General features: G+C 53.7%; 1 protein-coding gene across 1 annotated transcript; it reads right to left on the reverse strand.

Annotated features, from left to right (window-relative positions):
• Positions 1-3,052: 3,052 nt before the first annotated feature.
• Positions 3,053-18,359, reverse strand: LOC137332584 (forkhead box protein H1-like). The gene is given in 5 exon segments (XM_067996520.1): positions 3,053-3,370; positions 3,372-3,542; positions 3,544-3,708; positions 8,588-8,692; positions 18,213-18,359. Coding segments are annotated over 5 exon segments (906 nt in total).
• Between the last annotated feature and the right edge of the window lie 2,327 nt (positions 18,360-20,686).

Below are 20,686 nucleotides of genomic sequence, written 5' to 3' on the forward strand. Positions count from 1 at the left end.
TCTGACCAATCACAAACTTCCATTCCCCATTTCCCGGTTTTATTCCACGCAGTGACCCCACCGGAGAGTTGCTGTTGGGATTGGGTTGTTCTGTTATAATCTGATTCCCCCCTTTCTTCCCTGGCCAACCCGAGGGAGATTTATCAAAAGCCGCACGATGTGAGCCGACTACCTGCATGTTTCTACTGTCTGTGTATCGGTGTGTTCGATGTAACCCTGTCCCCTGAGGAGAGGACTGACTGTAACAGATATACTCAGTGCTGCTGTAATCTGTAATATTAACCCTTTAATAAACGGCACTCATGGATCCCGCTGTGTGTTTTTGCATCATGAGCACAGCGTCTCCCCGCTGCTGTTCTCAGTAACCAGGGCGTCGGAGAGAAGAAACAGGGCAAAATAAACCTCTCCCTGGGCTTCACCAGACTGTCGCACACACTGATGTCTCCCAGTGGGCTGGGGCTCTTTCCCCAGAAGCAAGAAGACTGAGAGGGGTGACCTGATCGAGGTCTTTAAAATTATGAAAGGGTTTGATAGGGGAGACTTAGAGAAGATGTTTCCATATTGTGGGGGAGACCAGAACTCGGGGTCTTTAATATAAGATAGTCACTAATAAATCCAAGAGGGAATTCAGGAGAAACTTCTTTACCCAGAGAGTGGTGAGAATGTGGAACTCACTCCCACAAGGAGCAGTTGAGGTGAATAGTGTCAATACATTTAAGGGGAAGCTCGATAAACACATGAGGGAGAAAGGAATAGAAGGATATGCTGATAGGGTGAGATGAAGTAGGGAGGGAGGAGGCTCGTGTGGAGCATAAACACCAGCATGGACCAGTGGGGCCGAATGGCCTGTTTCTGTGCTGTACGTTCTGTGTTTATCATTAATGTTGGGCTGGAGCGGGGGGTGACGACGGCCACAGATAAACACATAACACTGACCCTCACACTCAGGACACATTCTCACTTTATTGCTGAATCTGAAGACGGTGCTGGAGTGAGTTGAAGGTGTTTCAGAGTCTGTGCCTCAGGGGCAGGAATGTGACGGCACAGAGTCCAGGTGGAGCCTGGACCCGTGGTGATAGAGAGCCGGCAGCGAGCTCCCCTCACACTGCCTTCAAACCTTCATCAGTGGGCCACGGGCTGTCGATCGGGGAGAGGGAGGGGAGGGGGGGCGACTGTCGATCGAGGAGAGGGAGGGGGGGCTACTGTCGATCGAGGAGAGGGAGGGGGTGGGGGGCTACTGTCGATCGAGGAGAGGGAGGGGGAGGGGGGCTACAGTCGATCGAGGAGAGGGAGGGGGTGGGGGGCTACTGTCGATCGAGGAGAGGGAGGGGGAGGGGGGCTACAGTCGATCGGGTGAGAGAGAGGGGAGGGGGGCTACTGTCGATCGAGGAGGGGGAGGGGGGCTACTGTCGATCGGGGAGAGAGAGGGGGAGGGGGCTACTGTCGATCGAGGAGGGGGAGGGGAGGGGGGCTACTGTCGATCGGGGAGAGAGAGGGGGAGGGGGGCTACTGTCGTGATCGAGGAGGGGGAGGGGAGGGGGGGCTACTGTCGATCGGGGAGAGAGAGAGGGGGAGGGGGGGCTACTGTCGATCGAGGAGGGGGAGGGGGAGGGGGGCTACTGGTCGATCGGGGGAGAGAGAGGGGGGAGGGGGGCTACTGTCGATCGAGGAGGGGGAGGGGGAGGGGGCTACTGTCGATCGGGGGAGAGAGAGGGGAGGGGGGCTACTGTCGATCGAGGAGAGGGAGGGGGGCAACTGTCGATCGGGGAGAGAGAGGGGAGGGGGGCTACTGTCGATCGAGGAGGGGGAGGGGGAGGGGGCTGGGGGTACTGTCGATCGAGGAGGGGGAGGGGGAGGGGGGCTACAGTCGATCGGGGTGGGGAAAGGGGAGGGGGGGCTACTGTCGATCGAGGAGAGGGAGGGGGCTACTGTCGATCGAGGAGGGGGAGGGGGGCTACTGTCGATCGAGGAGGGGGAGGGGGGCTACTGTCGATCGAGGAGGGGGAGGGGAGGGGGGCTACTGTCGATCGAGGAGGGGGGAGGGGGAGGGGGGCTACTGTCGATCGAGGAGGGGGAGGGGGGCTACTGTCGATCGAGGAGAGGGAGGGGGGCTACTGTCGATCGAGGAGGGGGAGGGGGGCTACTGTCGATCGAGGAGGGGGAGGGGGGCTACTGTCGATCGAGGAGGGGGAGGGGAGGGGGGGCTACTGTCGATCGAGGAGGGGGAGGGGGGCTACAGTCGATCGGGGAGGGGGGCCTACAGTCGATCGGGGGGAGGGGGGCTACTGTTGATCAGGGAGGGGGAGGGGGCTACAGTCGATCGGGGGGGAGGGGGCTACAGTCGAGGCGGGAGGAGGGGGCTACTGCCGATCGGGGGGGAGGGGGCTACAGTCGATCGGGGAGGGGGAGGGTGGCTACAGTTGATCGGGGGAGGGGGCTACAGCTCGATCGGGTGGGAGGGGGCTTACAGTCGATCGGGAGAGGGGGAGGGGGGCTACAGTCGATCGGGGGAGGGGGCTACAGTCGATCGGGGGGCAGGGGGGCTACAGTCGATCGGGGAGGAGGGGGAGGGGGCTACTGTCGATCGAGGGGGAGGGGGGCTATAGTCGATCGGGGTGAGGGGGCTACTGTCGATCGGGGAGGGGGGAGGGGGCTACAGTTGATCGGGGGAGGGGGCTACAGTCGATCGGGGGGCAGGGGGGCTACAGTCGATCGGGGAGGGGGAGGGGGGCTACTGTCGATCGAGGGGGAGGGGGCTATAGTCGATCGGGGGGGAGGGGGGCTACTGTCGATCGGGGGAGGGGGGAGGGGGCTACTGTCTGATCGAGGGGGAGGGGGGGCTACAGTCGATCGGGGAGAGGGGGAGGGGGCCTACTGTCGATCGAGGGGGAGGGGGCTATAGTCGATCGGGGGGAGGGGGCTACTGTCGATCGGGGAGGGAGGGGAGGGGGCTACTGTCGATCGAGGAGGGGAGGGGGCTACAGTCGATCAGGGAGAGCGAGGGGGCGCATCAGGCAATTTGGGGAGGGGGAGGGGAGGTGGAGGAGGGGGACTACAGTCGATCGGTGAGGGGGAGGGCGAGGGGGAGGGATCCGGATCTCGGGCCCTGTGTCCTGTACTGGATGGGCCTGAGGCTCTGGTGGGGAATCAGTGCATCGAAGACGCTTTTATTGGGAGGGACGACGCGGAGCAGGGTGTCAAGGTCACGAGGCCGAGGGGCTGCCTGGGGCACGGGTACGGCCGGGGCCTGCGCCGAGGGGACCCGGGCACCAGTGACCAGAGGGGCCCGCAGGCCAGGCCCGGGGGGGAGGAGGGAGGAGGGCCGCGGGAGGGGGTATCCGGTGCTGGGAGGGGCCACGGCGTTGGGGGGGAGCGTACTGGGCGTGGGAGGTGGGCAACTCCCAGGGGGGCTGGGCCCGATCCCCAGTGCTCTCCGGGCTCGGAGTCCGGCTCGGAGGAGCTGCCGGTCGAGGTCGGCCCGAGGCTCCCCGCCTCGCCCGGAGGACTCGCAGTGCCGGGGGGCCGGGGAGGAGCAGCCAGCGGGCGGGGGGCCGGGGCACTGATCCCGGAGGATGAGGAGGCCCAGGTCCCCGTCCCGCCGCCTGAGGCGGCCGTGTTCTGGCGCTTCAGGGCCTTGGGCGGGATTCGGGACATGTCCACCATCCAGGAGTTGCCTTTCCTCCGCGGATCGTTCGGGTCTTTCAGCACCTGTCGGGGAACGGGACATCGCATCAATTAAACTGGCCTTCACCCCACTCCGCCAACACCACTCCGCCAACCCCACTCCGCCCAACCCACACTCCGCCAACACCACTCCGCCAACCCCACTCCGCCAACCCCACTCCGCCAACACCACTCCGCCAACCCCACTCCGCCAACCCCACTCCGCCAACCCCACTCCGCCAACCCCACTCCGCCAACACCACTCCGCCAACCCACTCCGCCAACCCCACTCCGCCAACACCACTCCGCCAACCCCACTCCGCCAAACACCACTCCGCCAACACCACTCCGCCAACACCACTCCGCCAACACCACTCGCCAACACCACTCCGCCAACACCACTCCGCCAACCCCACTCCGCCAACACCACTCCGCCAACCCCCACTCCGCCAACACCACTCCGCCAACCCCACTCCGCAAACAACACACTCCGCCAACCCCACTCCGCCAACACCACTCCGCCAACCCCACTCCGCCAACACCACTCCGCCAACCCCACTCCGCAAACACCACTCCGCCAACACCACTCCGCCAACCCCACTCCGCCAACCCCACTCCGCCAACACCCACTCCGCCAACCGCACTCCGCCAACACCACTCCGCCAACACCACTCCGCCAACACCACTCCGCCAACACCACGTCCCGCCCCCCAACCGCAACTCCGCCCAAACCCCACTCCGCCAACCCCACTCGCCAACCCCACTCCGCCAACCCCACTCCGCCAACCCCACTCCGCCAACCGCACTCCGCCAACCCCACTCCGCCAACCCCACTCCGCCAACACCCACTCCGCCAACCCCACTCCGCCAACCCCACTCCGCCAACCCCCACTCCGCCAACCCCACTCCGCACCAACACCACTCCGCCAACCCCACTCCGCCAACCCCACTCCGCCAACCCCACTCCGCCCAACCCCACTCCGCCAACCCCACTCCGCCAACACCACTCCGCCAACCCCACTCCGCCAACACCACTCCGCCCAACACCACTCCGCCAACACCACTCCGCCAACACCCACTCCGCCAACCCCCACTCCGCCAACACCCACCTCCGCCAACCCCACTCCCGCCAACACCACTCCCGCCAACCCCACTCCGCCAACACCCACTCCGCCAACACCACTCCGCCAACCCCACTCCGCCAACCCCACTCCGCCAACCGCACTCCGCCAACACCCCACTCCGCCAACCCCACTCCGCCAACACCACTCCGCCAACCCCCACTCCGCCAACCCCAACTCCGCCCAACACCACTCCGCCAACACCACTCCGCCAACCCCCACTCCAGCCAACCCCACTCCCGCCAACGCGCACTCCGCCAACCCCCACTCCTGCCGCCAGCCCCACTCCGCCAACACCACTCCGCCAACCCCACTCCGCCAACCCCACTCCGCCAACCCCACTCCGCCAACCCCACACTCCGCCAACCCCACTCCGCCAACCGCACATCCGCCAACCCCACTTCCGCCAACCCCACTCCGCCAACCGCACTCCGCCAACCCCACTCCGCCAACCCCACTCCGCCAACCCCCACTCCGCCAACCCCACTCCGCCAACCCGCACTCCGCCAACCCCACTCCGCCAGCCCCACTCCGCCAACACCACTCCGCCAACCCCACCTCCGCCAACCCCCACTCCGCCAACCCGCACTCCGCCAACCCCACTTCCGCCAACACCACTCCGCCAACCCCACTCCGCCAGCCCCACTCCGCCAACCCCACTCCGCCAACCCCCACTCCGCCAACACCACTCCCGCCAACCCCACTCCGCCAACCCCACTCCGCCAACACCACTCCGCCAACCCCACTCCGCCAACACCACTCCGCCAACCCCCACTCCGCCAACACCACTCCGCCAACCCCACTCCGCCAACCGCACTCCGCCAACCCCACTCCGCCAGCCCCACTCCGCCAACCCCACTCCGCCAACACCACTCCGCCAACCGCACTCCGCCAACCGCACTCCGCCAACCCCACTCCGCCAACACCACACTCCGCCAACCCCACTCCGCCAACACCACTCCGCCAACCCCACTCCGCCAACACCACTCCGCCAACCCCACTCCGCCAACACCACTCCGCCAACACCACTCCGCCAACACACTCCCACATTGGCCGGGACCCCCCGGAGAAACTCCCTGTAGGGCCACAGGTCACCCCTCTCAAACCGAGGCCTCCGTCTGCCCCCTCTCAGGTGGATGTAAGAGATCCCACGGACACTATTTCGAAGAAGAGCAGGGGGGAGTTCTCCCCCGGTGTCCTGGGGCCAATATTTATCCCTCAACCAACATCACGAAAAACAGATTATCTGGTCATTATCACATTGCTGTTTGTGGGATCTTGCTGTGAGCAAATTGGCTGCTGCGTTTCCCACATTACAACAGTGACTACACTTCAAAAGTACTTCATTGGCTGTAAAGCGCTTTGGGACGTCCTGAGGTGGTGAAAGGTGCTGGAGAAATGCAGGTCTTTCCTTAATCTCAACATGAGAGGGTTTAACGTCTCATCCAAAAAACGGCACCTTCCGACAGTGCAGCGCTCCCTCAGTACTGACCCTCCGACAGTGCAGCCCTCCCTCAGTACTGACCCTCCGACAGTGCGGCGCTCCCTCAGTACTGACCCTCCGACAGTGCGGCACTCCCTCCAGTACTGACCCTCCGAAAGTGCGGCGCCTCCCCTCAGTACTGACCCTCCGACAGTGCAGCACTCCCTCAGTACTGACCCTCCCGAAAGTGCGGCGCTCCCTCAGTACTGACCCCTCCGACAGTGCAGCGCTCCCTCAGTACTGACCCTCCGACAGTGCAGCGCTCCCTCAGTACTGACCCTCCGACAGTGCAGCGCTCCCTCAGTACTGACCCTCCGACAGTGCAGCGCTCCCCTCAGTACTGACCCTCCGACAGTGCAGCGCTCCCCTCAGTACTGACCCTCCGACAGTGCAGCGCTCCCTCAGTACTGACCCTCCGACAGTGCAGCGCTCCCTCAGTACTGACCCTCCGACAGTGCAGCGCTCCCTCAGTACTGACCCCTCCGACAGTGCATGCGCTCCCTCAGTACTGACCCTCCGACAGTGTGGCGCTCCCTCAGTACTGACCCTCCGACAGTGCGGCGCTCCCTCAGTACTGACCCTCCGACAGTGCAGCACTCCCTCAGTACTGACCCTCCGACAGTGCGGCGCTCCCCTCAGTACTGACCCCTCCGACAGTGCAGCGCTCCCTCAGTACTGACCCTCCGACAGTGCAGCGCTCCCTCAGTACTGACCCTCCGACAGTGCGGCGCTCCCTCAGTACTGACCCTCCGACAGTGCGGCGCTCCCTCAGTACTGACCCTCCGACAGTGCGGCGCTCCCTCAGTACTGACCCTCCTCCGACAGTGCGGCGCTCCCCTCAGTACTGACCCTCCGACAGTGCGGCGCTCCCTCAGCACTGACCCTCCGACAGTGCGGCGCTCCCTCAGTACTGACCCTCCGACAGTGCGGCGCTCCCTCAGTACTGACCCTCCGACAGTGCGGCGCTCCCCTCAGTACTGACCCTACGACAGTGCAGCGCTCCCTCGGTACTGGACCTTCCGACAGTGCAGCGCTCCCTCGGTACTGACCCTCCGACAGTGCAGCGCTCCCTCCGTACTGACCCTCCGACAGTGCAGCGCTCCCTCAGTACTGACCCTACGACAGTGCAGCGCTCCCTCGGTACTGACCCTTCCGACAGTGCAGCGCTCCCTCGGTACTGACCCTCCGACAGTGCGGCGCTCCCTCAGTACTGACCCTCCGACAGTGCAGCGCTCCCTCAGTACTGACCCTCCGACAGTGCAAGCGCTCCCTCAGTACTGACCTTCCGACAGTGCAGCGCTCCCTCAGCACTGACCCTCCGACAGTGCGGCGCTCCCTCAGTACTGACCCTCCGACAGTGCGGCGCTCCCTCAGTACTGACCCTCCGACAGTGCGGCGCTCCCTCAGTACTGACCCCTCCGACAGTGCGGCGCTCCCTCAGTACTGACCCTCCGACAGTGCGGCGCTCCCTCAGTACTGACCCTCCGACAGTGCGGCGCTCCCTCAGTACTGACCCTCCGACAGTGCGGCGCTCCCTTCAGTACTGACCCTCCGACAGTGCGGCGCTCCCTCAGTACTGACCCTCCGACAGTGCAGCGCTCCCTCAGTACTGACCCCTCCGACAGTGCGGCGCTCCCTCAGTACTGACCCTCCGACAGTGCAGCGCTCCCTCAGTACTGACCCTCCGACAGTGCGGCGCTCCCTCAGTACTGACCCTCCGACAGTGCGGCGCTCCCTCAGTACTGACCCTCCGACAGTGCGGCGCGCCCCTCAGTACTGACCCTCCGACAGTGCGGCGCGCCCCTCAGTACTGACCCTCCGACAGTGCGGCGCTCCCTCAGTACTGACCCTCCGACAGTGCGGCGCTCCCTCTCAGTGCTGCACTGGGAATGTCGGCCTGGATTATGGTCCTCAAGTCTCTGGAGTGGATTTGAACCCACTAACAGTTTAAAAAATCTCGGAATTAAAAGCCGGTCTCAGTAAAAGTGACCGTGAAGCTGTCGGATTGTTGTTAAAAACCCGACTGGTTCACTAATGTCCTCCAGTCCCACACCAACGTGGTTGACTCTTAACTGCCCTCTGAAGTGACCCCAGCAAATCACTCAGTTTTATCGGACTGCGAGCAGTGGTTTCAGGCGATGACCCCACTGCCACCCTCTCAGGGCAACCAGGGACGGGCAATAAATGCCGGCCACGGCCGAGAATTAACGGGCTCCACGGACGCTCGGCGACCCTGAAGAACGGCCAAATTGAAGGTATGGGGCGTCACCCAGCTACTTGAGAAGGAGAGAGAGGACGAGCTCCCTCCAGCCGAGCCTACCTTTACGAAGCAGGCGTTTGCTGACAGGTTGTGTCTGACTGAGTCCCTCCAGCCCTTATAATCACCGCTGCAGAATGGAGAGAGCAGGCTGATCGTCCGCAGGACCTGCAGAGACGAGACGGACACTCACTCCCTGTTCAACCAGCACCACAAACCTCCCCCACACAAATACACAGCAAAGGCCCCTCCAGAGGGGGATCGGGAGAGGGATATCGGGGTGGAGGGGGTAAAAGGGGGGAGGGGTATCGGGGATTGATGGCGATATCGGGGGTATCTGGGGTAGGGGCGATATCGGGGGGTATCTGGGGGGGGGGGGGGTATCGGGGGTAGGGGGTGATATCGGGGGTATCTGGGGGGAGGGGGTATCGGGGGGGTATCTGGGGGAGGGGGGTATCGGGGGTAGGGGCGATATCGGGGGTATCTGGGGGGGGTATCGGGGGTAGGGGGCGATATCGGGAGTATCTGGGGGAGGGGGTATCGGGGGTTGGGGTGATATCGGGGGGTATCTGGGGGGGGTATCAGGGGTAGGGGGCGATATCGGGGGTATCTGGGGGGAGGGGGGTATCGGGGGTCCTGGGGCGATATCGGGGGGGTATCTGGGGGGAGGGGGTATCGGGGGGTATCTGGGGGAGGGGGGTATCGGGGGGTAGGGGGCGATATCGGGGGTATCTTGGGGGAGGGGGTATCGGGGGGGTATCTGGGGGAGGGTCGTATTCCCTCGAGTTTCGAGGATTTCGGGGTGACCTGATCGAGGGGGAAAATATCGATTATCGAGGGAGTCCAGGACACAGGGAATAATCCAGTACAGTAAATCCACTAAAAGTAACACCCTCAAATCCAGTACAGTAAAACCACTAAAAGTAACACCCTCAAATCCAGTACAGTAAAACCACTAAAAGTAACACCCTCAAATCCAGTACAGTAAAACCACTAAAAGTAACACCCTCAAATCCAGTACAGTAAAACCACTAAAAGTAACACCCTCAAATCCAGTACAGTAAAACCACTAAAAGTAACACCCTCAAATCCAGTACAGTAAAACCACTAAAAGTAACACCCTCAAATCCAGTACAGTAAAACCACTAAAAGTAACACCCCTCAAATCCAGTACAGTAAATCCACTAAAAGTAACACCCTCAAATCCAATACAGTAAATCCACTAAAAGTAAACACCCTCAATCCAGTACATGTAAATCCACTAAAAGTAACACCCTCAAATCCAATACAGTAAATCCACTAAAAGTAACACCCTCAAATCCAGGACAGTAAATCCACTAAAAGTAACACCCTCAAATCCAATACAGTAAATCCTCCACTAAAAGTAACACCCTCAATCCAGTACAGTAAATCCACTAAAAGTACACACCCTCAAATCCAGTACAGTAAAACCACTAAAGTACACACCCTCAAATCCAGTACAGTAAAACCACTAAGGTACACACCCTCAAATTCAGTACAGTAAATCCACTAAAAGTACACACCCTCAAATCCAATACAGTAAATCCACTAAAAGTACACACCCTCAAATCCAGTACAGTAAAACCACTAAAAGTAACACCCTCAAATCCAGTACAGTAAAACCACTAAAAGTAACACCCTCAAATCCAGTACAGTAAATCCACTAAAAGTAACACCCTCAAATCCAATACAGTAAATCCACTAAAAGTAACACCCTCAATCCAGTACAGTAAATCCACTAAAAGTAACACCCTCAAATCCAATACAGTAAATCCACTAAAAGTAACACCCTCAAATCCAGGACAGTAAATCCACTAAAAGTAACACCCTCAAATCCAATACAGTAAATCCACGAAAAGTAACACCCTCAATCCAGTACAGTAAATCCACTAAAAGTACACACCCTCAAATCCAGTACAGTAAAACCACTAAAGTACACACCCTCAAATCCAGTACAGTAAAACCACTAAAGTACACACCCTCAAATTCAGTACAGTAAATCCACTAAAAGTACACACCCTCAAATCCAGTACAGTAAAACCACTAAAGTACATACCCTCAAATCCAGTACAGTAAAACCACTAAAGTACACACCCTCAAATCCAGTACAGTAAATCCACTAAAGTACACACCCTCAAATCCAGTACAGTAAAACCACTAAAGTACACACCCTCAAATCCAGTACAGTAAATCCACTAAAGTACACACCCTCAAATCCAGTACAGTAAAACACTAAAGTACACACCCTCAAATCCAGTACAGTAAATCCACTAAAAGTACACACCCTCAAATCCAGTACAGTAAATCCACTAAAGTACACACCCTCAAATCCAATACAGTAAATCCACTAAAAGTAACACCCTCAAATCCAGTACAGTAAAACCACTAAAGTACACACCCTCAAATCCAATACAGTAAAACCACGAAAGTACACACCCTCAAATCCAGTACAGTAAAACCACTAAAGTACACACCCTCAAATCCAGTACAGTAAAACCACTAAAGTACACACCCTCAAATCCTGTACAGTAAACCCACTAAAAGTACACACCCTCAAATCTAATACAGTAAATCCACTAAAAGTAACACCCTCAAATCCAATACAGTAAAACCACTAAAGTACACACCCTCAAATCCTGTACAGTAAACCCACTAAAAGTACACACCCTCAAATCCAGTACAGTAAATCCACTAAAAGTACACACCCTCAAATCCAATACAGTAAAACCACTAAAGTACACACCCTCAAATCCTGTACAGTAAACCCACTAAAAGTACACACCCTCAAATCCAATACAGTAAATCCACTAAAAGTAACACCCTCAAATCCAATACAGTAAAACCACTAAAGTACACACCCTCAAATCCAGTACAGTAAAACCACTAAAGTACACACCCTCAAATCCAATACAGTAAATCCACTAAAAGTACACACCCTCAAATCCAATACAGTAAATCCACTAAAAGTACACACCCTCAAATCCAATACAGTAAATCCACTAAAAGTACACACCCTCAAATCCAATACAGTAAATCCACTAAAAGTACACACCCTCAAATCCAATACAGTAAATCCACTAAAGTACACACCCTCAAATCCAGTACAGTAAATCCACTAAAAGTACACACCCTCAAATCTAATACAGTAAATCCACTAAAGTACACACCCTCAAATCCAGTACAGTAAATCCACTAAAAGTACACACCCTCAAATCCAATACAGTAAATCCACTAAAAGTACACACCCTCAAACCCAATACAGTAAATCCACTAAAGTACACACCCTCAAATCTAATACAGTAAAACCACTAAAAGTACACACCCTCAAATCCAGTACAGTAAATCCACTAAAAGTACACACCCTCAAATCTAATACAGTAAATCCATTAAAAGTACACACCCTCAAATCTAATACAGTAAATCCACTAAAAGTACACACCCTCAAATCTAATACAGTAAATCCACTAAAAGTACACACGCTCCAATCTAATACAGTAAAACCACTAAAAGTGGACACCCTTAAATTTAATACAGCAAAACCACTAAAAGTACACATGCCAATCTAATAGAGTAAATCCACTAAAAGTACACCCCACCAAATCTAATACAGTAAAACTACTAAAAGTACACCCCACCAAATCTAATACAGTAAAACTACTAAAAGTACACACCCTCACATCTAATACAGTAAATCCAATAAAAGTACACACCTTCAAATCTAACACAGTAAAACCACTAAGAGTACACACCCTCAAATCTAATACAGTAAAACCACTAAAAGTACACACCTCAAATCTAATACAGCAAAACAACTAAAAGTACACCCCCCAAATCTACTACGGTAAAATCAATAAAAGTACACAGCCTCTAATCTACTGCACTAAAACCTCTAAAAGTACACCCCCCCAAATCTATTATGGTAAAACTTCTCAAATTGCACACAGAAACTCTGACCCGGATACAGTAAAACACCATAGACAAGTAGCCCCTGCCCACACAACAAGTGGGAGGAGGACCCCACTAACAGGGTGCGAGTTGACCAAGTTAATACCCAATATAAACAAACAGTAAGTGTCTCAAGTTAAGGTGTAAGGAGCAGTCGGAGCCGTGAGTGAGGCCGGCTGATTGTGGAACTCTTCCTGTGCATCACTGGGTACCGGGATGAACCGTTTAGTTATCGGATATCCCTGACTCCCGCCTACTCTCCCAGGACCATTGTTCTCCAGTAGCTGCCGCGTGGAGTCCTGAGGTCAGCACTCCTGCCACCACGCGCCCCTGCAGTGATGTTGTGCACAGGTTGGCGGGGGTCCGCTGTGCAGACCCTGTACAGGAATGACCTGCTGAACTTTACCGAGGAAATCGGGGGACAGACACTCGGTTCATTCACTCCCCACCATCCGGATAGCAATCAATTCAGGGCTTTAAATACATCGAATGTACAGCACGGAAACAGGCCATTCGGCCCAACAGGTCCATGCTGGTGTTTATGCTCCACACGAGCCTCCTCCCTCCCTACTTCATCTCACCCTATCAGCATATCCTTCTATTCCTTTCTCCCTCATGTGTTTATCAAGCTTCCCCTTAAATCTATCGACACTATTCACCTCAACTACTCCTTGTGGGAGCGAGTTCCACATTCTCACCACTCTCTGGGTAAAGAAGTTTCTCTGAATTCCCGATTGGATTTATTGGTAACCATCTTATATTTATGATCACTAAATTCTCGCCCTCCCCCACCCTCTCCTTTGACAGACCCGTACCCACCAGGACCACAGCCCAGTTTTATACAGCCCATAATATTCTCTCCAGTCACCACCTGAATTAGGAAGGGAAATCTATCTCCATACCGGCCGAGTCAGCTTTCACTGCTCAAGTGGAGACGGGAGGGAGAGGGTTGTGGGGAGGAGGAAGGATGGGGGGATGGGTTGTTGGGGGGAGGGGGAGGGTGGGGGATGGGGTTATTGGGGGAGGGGGTTGGGGAAGGGGGAAGGGTGGGGGGATGGGGTTATTGGGGGGAGGGGGTTGGGTGGGGGGATGGGGGTGTTGGGGGGAGGGGGAGGGTGGGGGGATGGGGTTATTGGGGGGAGGGGGTTGGGGAAGGGGAAGGGTGGGGGGATGGGGGTGTTGGGGGAGGGGGAGGGGGTTGGGGAGGAGGACGGGTGGGGTGTTGGGGGAGGGGAGGGGGTTGGGGGAAGAGGAAGGGTGGGGGCAGGGGGTGTTGGGGGGAGGGGGTGTTGGGGGGAGGGGGTGTCGGGGGGAGGGGGTGTTGGGGGAGGGGGTGTCGGGGGGAGGGGGTGTCGGGGGGAGGGGGTGTCGGGGGGAGGAGGTGTCGAGGGGAGGGGGTGTCGGGGGGAGGGGGTGTCGGGGGGAGGGGGTGTCGGGGGAGGGGGTGTTGGGGGGAGGGGGTGTTGGGGGAGGGGGTGTCGGGGGAGGGGTGTCGGGGGGAGGGGGTGTCGGGGGAGGGGGTGTTGGGGGGAGGGGGTGTTGGGGGGAGGGGGTGTCGGGGGGAGGGGGTGTTGGGGGAGGGGGTGTTGGGGGGAGGGGGTGTCGGGGGGAGGGGGGTGTCGGGGGGAGGGGGGTGTTGGGGGAGGGGGTTGTCGGGGGGAGGGGTATTGGGGGGAGGGGTGTTGGGGGGAGGGGGTGTCGGGGGAGGGGGTGTTGGGGGGAGGGGGTGTTGGGGGAGGGGGTGTCGGGGGGAGGGGTATTGGGGGGAGGGGTGTTTCTGCGATCCACAGCTCTCAGGAAATGTACATCAGGAAACAGCAGACTGGGATTTCCCGAGGGGACGGAATGGGCGCGATGACATCACACGAGGTTCGCTCCCTGCAAACAAATCTCACCATTGGGCAGAATCACACCCAGTGTGAATACATTTCATACACACACACACCCAGTGTGAATACATTTCACACACACACACACCCAGTGTGAATACATTTCACACACACACACACCAGGTGTGAATACATTTCATACACACACACACCCAGTGTGAATACATTTCACACACTCACACACCAGGTGTGAATACATTTCACACACACACACACCAGGTGTGAATACATTTCACACACACACACACCCAGTGTGAATACATTTCACACACTCACACACCAGGTGTGAATACATTTCACACACACACACACCAGGTGTGAATACATTTCACACACACACACACCAGGTGTGAATACATTTCACACACTCACACACCCAGTGTGAATACATTTCACACACACACACACCAGGTGTGAATACATTTCACACACACACACACCCAGTGTGAATACATTTCACACACTCACACACCAGGTGTGAATACATTTCACACACACACACACCCAGTGTGAATACATTTCACACACTCACACACCAGGTGTGAATACATTTCACACACACACACACCAGGTGTGAATACATTTCACACACTCACACACCAGGTGTGAATACATTTCACACACACACACACCAGGTGTGAATACATTTCACACACTCACACACCAGGTGTGAATACATTTCACACACACACACACCCAGTGTGAATACATTTCACACACACACACACCAGGTGTGAATACATTTCACACACTCACACACCCAGTGTGAATACATTTCACACACACACACACCAGGTGTGAATACATTTCACACACTCACACACCAGGTGTGAATACATTTCATACACACACACACCCAGTGTGAATACATTTCACACACACACACACCCAGTGTGAATACATTTCACACACACACACACCAGGTGTGAATACATTTCATACACACACACACCCAGTGTGAATACATTTCACACACTCACACACCAGGTGTGAATACATTTCACACACACACACACCAGGTGTGAATACATTTCACACACACACACACCCAGTGTGAATACATTTCACACACTCACACACCAGGTGTGAATACATTTCACACACACACACACCCAGTGTGAATACATTTCACACACACACACACCAGGTGTGAATACATTTCACACACTCACACACCCAGTGTGAATACATTTCACACACACACACACACCAGGTGTGAATACATTTCACACACACACACACCCAGTGTGAATACATTTCACACACTCACACACCAGGTGTGAATACATTTCACACACACACACACCCAGTGTGAATACATTTCACACACTCACACACCAGGTGTGAATACATTTCACACACACACACACCAGGTGTGAATACATTTCACACACTCACACACCAGGTGTGAATACATTTCACACACACACACACCAGGTGTGAATACATTTCACACACTCACACACCAGGTGTGAATACATTTCACACACACACACACCCAGTGTGAATACATTTCACACACACACACACCAGGTGTGAATACATTTCACACACTCACACACCAGGTGTGAATACATTTCACACACTCACACACCAGGTGTGAATACATTTCATACACACACACACCCAGTGTGAATACATTTCACACACACACACACCCAGTGTGAATACATTTCACACACACACACACCAGGTGTGAATACATTTCATACACACACACACCCAGTGTGAATACATTTCACACACTCACACACCAGGTGTGAATACATTTCACACACACACACACCAGGTGTGAATACATTTCACACACACACACACCAGGTGTGAATACATTTCACACACACACACACCCAGTGTGAATACATTTCACACACTCACACACCAGGTGTGAATACATTTCATACACACACACACCCAGTGTGAATACATTTCACACACACACACACCCAGTGTGAATACATTTCACACACTCACACACCAGGTGTGAATACATTTCACACACACACACACCAGGTGTGAATACATTTCATACACACACACACCCAGTGTGAATACATTTCACACACACACACACCAGGTGTGAATACATTTCACACACACCCAGTGTGAATACATTCACACACACACACACCCAGTGTGAATACATTTCACACACTCACACACCAGGTGTGAATACATTTCACACACACACACACCAGGTGTGAATACATTTCATACACACACACACCCAGTGTGAATACATTTCACACACACACACACCAGGTGTGAATACATTTCACACACACACACACCAGGTGTGAATACATTTCACACACACACACACCAGGTGTGAATACATTTCACACACACACACACCAGGTGTGAATACATTTCACACACACACACACCCAGTGTGAATACATTTCACACACACACACACCAGGTGTGAATACATTTCACACACACACACACCAGGTGTGAATACATTTCATACACACACACACACACCAGGTGTGAATACATTTCATACACACACACACACACCAGGTGTGAATACATTTCACACACTCACACACCAGGTGTGAATACATTTCACACACTCACACACCAGGTGTGAATACATTTCACACACACACACACCCAGTGTGAATACATTTCACACACACACACACCAGGTGTGAATACATTTCACACACACACACACCAGGTGTGAATACATTTCATACACACACACACACACCAGGTGTGAATACATTTCATACACACACACACACACCAGGTGTGAATACATTTCACACACTCACACACCAGGTGTGAATACATTTCACACACTCACACACCAGGTGTGAATACATTTCACACACACACACACCCAGTGTGAATACATTTCACACACACACACACCAGGTGTGAATACATTTCACACACACACACACCAGGTGTGAATACATTTCATACACACACACACACACCAGGTGTGAATACATTTCACACACTCACACACCAGGTGTGAATACATTTCACACACACACACACCCAGTGTGAATACATTTCACACACACACACCAGGTGTGAATACATTTCACACACACACACACCAGGTGTGAATACATTTCATACACACACACACACACCAGGTGTGAATACATTTCACACACACACACACCAGGTGTGAATACATTTCATACACACACACACACACCAGGTGTGAATACATTTCACACACACACACACCAGGTGTGAATACATTTCACACACACACACACCCAGTGTGAATACATTTCACACACACACACACCAGGTGTGAATACATTTCACACACACACACACCAGGTGTGAATACATTTCATACACACACACACACACCAGGTGTGAATACATTTCATACACACACACACACACCAGGTGTGAATACATTTCATACACACACACACACACCAGGTGTGAATACATTTCACACACACACACACCAGGTGTGAATACATTTCATACACACACACACACACCAGGTGTGAATACATTTCATACACACACACACCAGGTGTGAATACATTTCATACACACACACACACACCAGGTGTGAATACATTTCACACACTCACACACCAGGTGTGAATACATTTCACACACACACACACCAGGTGTGAATACATTTCATACACACACACACACACCAGGTGTGAATATATTTCACACACACACACACCCGCTGTCGTGCTGCGCTGAGTTCTGGGGTCTCACCACGGCCGGGACACCTGATTTAAAAGGCCGAACGGTCATAAAATTCACAACAACAAAATCCAAAGTGTGACCATCTCCCCGCTGTTTTAAAAGACTGAAGTTGAAAGCCTTGCCTGCGATAATGTCTGCCTTTTCTCGGGAGAGTTGAGGATGACCATGGCTATCAGCGCAAGGTACGAGTACGGAGGCTTGGGGTGCCGCTGGTATAGAATCATAGAAGTTACAACATGGAAACAGGCCCTTCGGCCCAACATGTCCATGTCGCCCAGTTTATACCATTAAGCTAGTCCCAATTGCCTGCACTTGGCCCATATCCCTCGATACCCATCTTCCCCATGTAACTGTCCAAATGCTTTTTAAAAGACAAAATTGTACCCGCCTCTACTACTGCCTCTGGCAGCTCGTTCCAGACACTCACCACCCTTTGAGTGAAAAAATTGCCCCTCTGGATCCTTTTGTATCTCTCCCCTCTCACCTTAAATCTGTGCCCCCTCGTTATAGACTCCCCTACCTTTGGGAAAAGATTTTGACTATCGACCTTATCTATGCCCCTCATTATTTTATAGACTTCTATAAGATCACCCCTTAACCTCCTACTCTCCAGGGAATAAAGTCCCAGTCTGTCTAACCTCTCCCTGTAAGTCAAACCATCAAGTCCCGGTAGCATCCTAGTAAATCTTTTCTGCACTCTTTCTAGTTTAATAATATCCTTTCTATAATAGGGTGACCAGAACTGTACACAGTACTCCAAGTGTGGCCTCACCAATGCCCTGTACAACTTCAACAAGACATCCCAACTCCTGCATTCAATGTTCTGACCAATGAAACCAAGCATGCTGAATGCCTTCTTCACCACCCTATCCACCTGTGACTCCACTTTCAAGGAGCTATGAATCTGTACTCCTAGATCTCTTTGTTCTATAACTCTCCCCAACGCCCTACCATTAACGGAGTAGGTCCTGGCCCGATTCGATCTACCAAAATGCATCACCTCACATTTATCTAAATTAAACTCCATCTGCCATTCATCGGCCCACTGGCCCAATTTATCAAGATCCCGTTGCAATCCTAGATAACCTTCTTCACTGTCCACAATGCCACCAATCTTGGTGTCATCTGCAAACTTACTAACCATGCCTCCTAAATTCTCATCCAAATCATTAATATAAATAACAAATAACAGCGGACCCAGCACCGATCCCTGAGGCACACCGCTGGACACAGGCATCCAGTTTGAAAAACAACCCTCGACAACCACCCTCTGTCTTCTGTCGTCAAGCCAATTTTGTATCCAATTGGCTACCTCACCTTGGATCCCATGAGATTTAACCTTATGTAACAACCTACCATGCGGTACCTTGTCAAATGCTTTGCTGAAGTCCATGTAGACCACGTCTACTGCACAGCCCTCATCTATCTTCTTGGTTACCCCTTCAAAAAACTCAATCAAATTCGTGAGACATGATTTTCCTCTCACAAAACCATGCTGACTGTTCCTAATTAGTCCCTGCCTCTCCAAATGCCTGTAGATCCTGTCCCTCAGAATACCCTCTAACAACTTACCCACTACAGATGTCAGGCTCACTGGTCTGTAGTTCCCAGGCTTTTCCCTGCCGCCCTTCTTAAACAAAGGCACAACATTTGCTACCCTCCAATCTTCAGGCACCTCACCTGTAGCGGTGGATGATTCAAATATCTCTGCTAGGGGACCCGCAATTTCCTCCCTAACCTCCCATAACGTCCTGGGATACATTTCATCAGGTCCCGGAGATTTATCTACCTTGATGCGCGTTAAGACTTCCAGCACCTCCCTCTCTGTAATATGTACACTCCTCAAGACATCACTATTTATTTCCCCAAGTTCCCTAACATCCATGCCTTTCTCAACCGTAAATACCGATGTGAAATATTCATTCAGGATCTCACCCATCTCTTGTGGTTCCGCACAGAGATGACCTTGTTGATCCTTAAGAGGCCCTACTCTCTCCCTTGTTACCCTTTTGCCCTTTATGTATTTGTAGAAGCTCTTTGGATTCACCTTTGCCTGATCTGCCAAAGCAATCTCATATCCCCTTTTTGCCCTCCTGATTTCTCTCTTAACTCTACTCCGGCAATCTCTATACTCTTCAAGGGATCCACTTGATCCCAGCTGCCTATGCATGTCATATGCCTCCTTCTTATTTTTGACTAGTGCCTCAATCTCCCGAGTCATCCAAGGTTCCCTACTTCTACCAGCCTTGCCCTTCACTTTATAAGGAATGTGCTTACTCTGAACACTGGTTAACACACTTTTGAAAGCCTCCCACTTACCAGACGTCCCTTTGCCTGCCAACAGACTCTCCCAATCAACTTCTGAAAGTTCCTGTCTAATACCATCAAAATTGGCCTTTCCCCAATTTAGAATTTTAACTTTTGGGCCAGACCTATCCTTCTCCATAGCTATCTTAAAACTAATGGAATTATGATCACTGGTCCCAAAGTGATCCCTCACTAACACTTCTGTCACCTGCCCTTCCTTATTTCCCAAGAGGAGGTCAAGTTTTGCCCCCTCTCTAGTCGGGCCATCCACATACTGAATGAGAAATTC

This window comes from Heptranchias perlo, chromosome 2 (assembly GCF_035084215.1).
Source record: "Heptranchias perlo isolate sHepPer1 chromosome 2, sHepPer1.hap1, whole genome shotgun sequence".
NCBI lineage: Eukaryota > Metazoa > Chordata > Chondrichthyes > Hexanchiformes > Hexanchidae > Heptranchias > Heptranchias perlo.